This window comes from Pangasianodon hypophthalmus, chromosome 6 (assembly GCF_027358585.1).
Source record: "Pangasianodon hypophthalmus isolate fPanHyp1 chromosome 6, fPanHyp1.pri, whole genome shotgun sequence".
Taxonomy (NCBI): domain Eukaryota; kingdom Metazoa; phylum Chordata; class Actinopteri; order Siluriformes; family Pangasiidae; genus Pangasianodon; species Pangasianodon hypophthalmus.
Window position 1 is genome coordinate 24,022,476 of NC_069715.1, and position 6,000 is coordinate 24,028,475.

At 40.8% G+C, this 6,000-nt stretch overlaps 1 protein-coding gene across 6 annotated transcripts in view; it reads right to left on the reverse strand.

The window, feature by feature from the left end:
* kifc3 (kinesin family member C3) overlaps window positions 1-6,000 on the reverse strand; it is a 49,141-nt gene that overhangs the window by 23,887 nt on the left and 19,254 nt on the right. For 4 of the 6 annotated variants that reach the window (XM_026913627.3, XM_026913623.3, XM_026913625.3 and 1 more), the window contains exon 2: window positions 1,011-1,119. In XM_026913627.3, coding sequence (XP_026769428.1) covers window positions 1,011-1,092 — 82 coding nt within the window. In that variant the 5' untranslated portion in view covers window positions 1,093-1,119. Of the gene's footprint in view, window positions 1-790; window positions 950-1,010; window positions 1,120-3,064; window positions 3,700-6,000 lie in introns of those variants that run through there. The other 2 variants (XM_026913626.3, XM_026913628.3) reach the window with 2 other exon arrangements.

A 6,000-nucleotide genomic window follows, 5' to 3' on the forward strand; every position in this document is an offset into this window, starting at 1 on the left:
TGCGGAGTCTAGAACTGGCTTAATGAGTAAAGCTAATGATTTTCCAGGCTGGCATGAAGAAGTTAGGTCTACAAACAATGGAAATGCAGGATGACATTTTTAGAAATATTATCATACCCCTTAGATGTGTTGGAAGATAGAAAAAAGATAAAACGACTATACGGCTATACATGACACAGGTCATGACCTCTGAGCTCTCCAAACTACAAGCGTGAACTGTTTATATGGAATCTTTTTTTATATGCAGCAAACACGGCCCTGTGTCATGTCATCATGTTCTCACAAGGCATGTGCCAGTGGGAGCTCTCCCATTGTGATAATGTCGTAATTATGGTTTATGATATCTGCAATTTAATACAATTTAATACAATATGCTGAGCTCACATTGATGGTAGAGTGTTTATGCAGCTGGAATACCATTTCTCAGAACTCGATTCTTTAGGGATTGACTCCTCTGTGAAGGTTATATGTGATACTTGCATTAATTTTGGTACCTTACAAGTCAGTGGTCTTAGAGGAACAGTGTGTCCTTCAGCTGCTCACCTGTCAAGAATGTTAGCTAAGACGCCACTTTCTGAATCAAAAACTGGGACATGACAGCTCGGAATTATCCAGGATAATGACGCTGTGGGTTAAATATTTTGGTATTTCATATAACCGACTCTTATCTATAGCTCTTATGTACCATTGTCAACATCAGCAGCTTTGCAGGATAAAAATGAATGAACACACAAACACACCACAGCATTTTAACAAATATCCTTCAATCTCTAAAGAGAAAGAGCTTTACCTCGAATAAGTGTAAACACTTTCTTCCTCATTCAGCCTGATATCCTTTCCTTCTGTCGCATTCTTGTCCTCCACTTCTCTCCTTTCCTCTCCTCTCTGACTGAGCTAGCCAACCACACACACACACACCTACCCTCGCTCACTTTCATTCACACACACGTTCTTGTCATCCGAAAAATGTCGGCACACTGGTTTGAGCGAAACCACGTGAGCGCACTCACCGTCCAATGAGAGGTCTTTGTTCCAGAGCTCCTGCAGGCAGGGGGTGTGGCCGAGGTCCCACGTCTTCCTTGTGCCAAACATGACCGCCGGGCCAAGCAGAGCGTACCGCTAAGGGGGGGGTTGAAGAGAGAGAGACAGAGATAATCACTGAGCTGCCCAGTGCTTGGTTCAAGCTTTATATGAAACGGAGCATAAAACCTGTTCTGCAGGTGACTACGTTTCCCATGATTCCATGCTACATAGAATATTTCAGATTCCAAGGCGTTACGGTTCTGATTAACCAGGTAACTGATCACAGCTTTTACATACACACTTAAAATTCATGTGGATGAAAAAAAAAACATGATAGAGTATAATCAAAGGTATGTATGCCTTCCACACTTGGACACACACACACACGGACACGCACGCAAACATGCACACACATGGTCACAAACACATGGACGCGCACACACAGACACATTCATGCACACACGGACACATGTGGACACAGGCATGCACACAAGGACACACACGCAGACACATGCATGCACACACGCAGACACACACACACAGCTCATTTGCAGCTTTATAGCACAAACAGGAAGAGCCTGAGGCTCTACTGCCTTTGCTCTCAATCCAACTGACAGGACAGATTTTCCAGGATCGTTACGATGCTGTGGAAGTCACACTGTGACATTATCATACCCTAAACCAGGGGGACTCCAAGGGGTCCTATGCACTAAGAGCTGGTGTAGCTGCCAGTTTTCTTTCCACACAAAGAGCAGAAGCACCTAATATTTCTCTGAAGACCAAAATCAGTTCAATAAACTGGTGGAATTAGGTGGGGCTCCTGCTTGGAAGGAATGTAAATCTGCAGTCACACAAGCCCTTTGCTGATAAGACTGAAGACCCCTGCTCTAGCTCATTTACATTCCACAGTATCACTTGGGGTATGTTCTCAGGGCACATTCAAAAAACAAGAACCATCCCAAACAGGAACCAAGATAAGCATTTCTAGTTCATTTTCCACCAACAGGAGCAGTCACAGTGCTAATAATAAAAGCAACTGCATCATCCTGGCACACAGTGACACCATTTTCCTGTCAGGTTTAACAAGAAGAGATGTTTGGAATAACATTGTTTCTGTTTGCTTAAACCAGCTTCTACTGGCTCCAAAAGAATAACAAGAAAAAAAGGTTTGCTTAAAGTAGAGTTTTGAAAGATGAATGTTATATGTACACTAGCGCTGCAACGAGTAATATAAATAAATGATAATGTAGATTATGAAAAATTGCACAAGCCTCTATTCCTGTGTAGAAGGTAATACCACAGTGAAGCCACTGGGGCAGCAGCGCTGATGATACTGCACCACATAGCACTGTGCGCAAAGCTGTTTCCATGCACAACACTGTTGAAAAGAACACAGTTCTAAAGAACACAAAACAGACTGAAGGATTTCACTTGCAATGCATACGTCTGCTTAGATAACAACAAGCCGAACAGAGCAAATGCACAGTCAGACCAAATGCAGAAGAAAGGTTTTCTGTCATTTCACACTGAGTTCACGTTAACGGGACCAATAGAAACACAAGTGATCTGTTTGAATGGTGGCGGCAAAGAGAGAGGAATTAAAAGAAGCCAAACCTTAAACACTAATAGTTTCACTCATATAGTAAAAGCATGGTACAGTGTAGTTTACACAAGCCCGAGATACCTTTCATAGCAGCACCAGCACTAAAAATTAAAACATCTGAAAGCTCCTGCTTGGGGACTGAAATACACTAAATGGCTGATGGTATAGCATCATATTACATTTTATTCAAAGGGCTTGCTACTTTTTGCTGTAAAATATGTGCAGTTATTTTACCATATGCACGCTGAGAGACATTTGTATGTGAATACTGAGACACATTGTGACGTGTCTCTTAACACGCGTCAATAATTACAACATTAATTTCTTTCTGTACAAAAAACATTCAGTATGTTCAACAGAATACATCAACTGTCCATGTATTCTCAGGTGTCAGGAGTCACAAGCAACACACACACACACACACACACAGTCACACACCTGCTTTCCTGTTTTCCGGCAACCTGTGGTATGGATGTGGCGATCCCGCTCCCGCCAGCCTTTGTGAAAAAGTGATCCGACCCAACCCAACATCTTTCCTACGGAAATGCTGATGCTCAGCTTCTACACTATCACGGTGAAGGAGGGAGTGAAGAAAGGCCAAGTGAAAGGGAACATAGCCGTTTGCTGAGATGCAAGAGAATTGCTGCATGTTCGTGGTTGTGATTACCCATAATCCTTTAAACCTATCAGCAGATGGCCTCCTCCCTCCCTCCACCTCTTACTGTGGTCAAGGGCGAAGCAGACCAGACATCCTGGGCCAAATCCAGAAATGAGTTAGCACCTGTTCCAAAAAACCTCTCTCTCCAATACTACAGAAGTCCTCTGTGCCCCCTATCTCTAAGGTCTGGACTGGGTGGATGGGGTATAGCATCATTTGCTAAGGACTCGTAAAAACAATAAAGTTTACTCCATCAGCCCAATACACGTTAAAGGTGTACTTCAGCCCAAAATAAAATATACACAACTTTCCTTTCAGCACAAATGCAGTGTTTGATATTTTATATCTGCTTTAATATTAATTCATGAAAAAATAAAACAGCTCAACATGTAAGGAAATCTTAAAGCTTTTAGTTTATCAAGGTTCAAACGGCATACCTAGATAATCACACACTCATCTCAAACTGCATTAAGTTATTTGCATGTGTGTGACGGTCTGGGAAAACCCATCAGGTGTTGCTGTGGCTGAATTCAATTTGGCTAAGAACAACCAAAATGACGAAAAATGACGAGTTTTCCAGTCAGAAATACATTTTGACCTCTATTTTAAAAAAAATGATATTTTACTCAAATGATGTGGAAATGCGTCCTTACCATGCCTTGGCAAACTTTCCCATTGTAACCTGGGAATTCTTTAAAAGTTGTAAATAATGTTTTTTTCCCATAAATAGATTAGGTTATAAATGCAGAGGTAGGCAAAATCTTTAAATGTAATATTCTCCTTTTTTTTCCTAACTTTTGGGGGTGAACAGAATTTAAAATGCTAGAACTTTACTTGTGATTGAGATCTGTGCAACTGATGTTCCAATTCCAGTTCAGGAAAGCCTTTAGTTTTCAGAAGTGTATAGTAGTTGTAGGAGGAGACAGAGAACATTTGTGCTCCCAGGCTGCCACACACAAACAAGAAAGAAAATGAAATGAGAAACAAAATGGCTACCATTACAAGTTTTTTTCCCAGACAATAATGATATCATTGAGTCATACAATGCCAAAATTATACAGGTAATGCAGTTTGAGACAAATCTGTGAAGATTTCAGCCTGCTGATAAATTACGTCATGAGCTTGGTTAGCCTTGTAGCTTTATTACAAGCCTTGAGAAGCAAAATTCATACACCAAACATGGCTTGACTGAGCCAGTGAGTTTCCTTAACCTTGTGTGATTTTCACTGATGACCATTAGAGGGCTGCAACATTCCTGAGAGTTCACATAGATAAGGTCAATGTCATGGAGTCATTTATCATGGGACGACCTAAATCCATTCAACACACACTCTCTCCTGGATCAGCACCTCTGCTCTCTTCTCCCTCTGTGTAGAGTCAGGTTACTCTCAGGAGACTGAGCCAGTGTTGGAGCTTCAGCTCATTGCTCGCTGCGAACACGGCACCTCAACACTACTATTAAATAAGCATATCAGGCACAACACATCCTGAAACACATAATTTATGCCTTAGCCTAATTGTTCTATGTCTGTGTGTTGGTGTTTTAACAGCAACTGTGCTACTCCAGCAGTTATAGGAAGGCACAACCTCTTTACTTTGGAGCTAACATAACATTAAAAATACTGCAGCATCATCATAGCAAGAATGCCTATACAAACAAAAGCTCCTTATAAAGTCAATTAAATGCTGTAAACATTAAGTACTGCTATGAAACATGTCCTTTGTAAGGACGGATTTCAACACATAGTTTCCAGAATACTCAGAAAACAATATATCACGAATAGGACAAAAACTGAACTAGACTACAGCATTGGAGACAGATTTAGAGCCAATAAAAACAAAAAAAAAATCATTAATGCACCATACAGTGAAATAAAAGTAAAGTTCAATATCTGGTATTTTCCCCATGCAGGTAAATTAAAAGGGTGGTGTGTTTTATAGTCTAGAGCAATAATGTCCAGAAAATGCAGTATTCCATGCATGTGTGTGTTCATGCATCTATGTAGCTGTGTTTAAATGGCTTCAGAAAAAAAATGCCAGAATTGCAAATGTCAAAAGCAAGAAAGAAAATCACATTTAAATGTTAAAGATTTAATGTTGTTGTTCTAGTCACCAACCAAAATTGAGAGTACATGTCTCCTGAAAGTTTACACCAAAATGATCTTTGTTGTTTGACAAAAAGTTCACATGATAAATGAATGTGAGTGGTGCAATTGAAAAGTGCTCGCCCTATAGTCTGTAGCCAATTATGGGCGTCTGTGAGCTCGTGTATGCGGAAGAGGGCAGAAAGCACTTTCCTCCAAGCAGTATATGTGGTTAGCTGGTTTCACGTGTCTCAGATGAAGCAAACGTCAGCTTTCACCCTCCCTGGTTGGTAGCTGTTGTGAAATACGGGAGAGCTGGCTAGTGGGTGGGAATTGGCAGGTGGAGAAAATGGGGGAAAAAAAATTTGAAGCTCCAATGTGCTGCCCATTGCTATGTTTTGGTTGCCCAGAAACCTGACAAGGACAAAAACTGGTAGCTAAATTAATATACTAACATATTTTGGACTAGTTAGCTAGTTCAGTGCATTAATGGGACTAAGGGAAACAAACAAGTATATGAACTCCAGTGGAGGGGATGCCTTTGTCCTAATCCTTTACTTAAAAGGTTTCTAATGTAGCACATCATGCTTCTGACCTCGATAAAATGTCATAAAGACCATCTCACTTTTGGC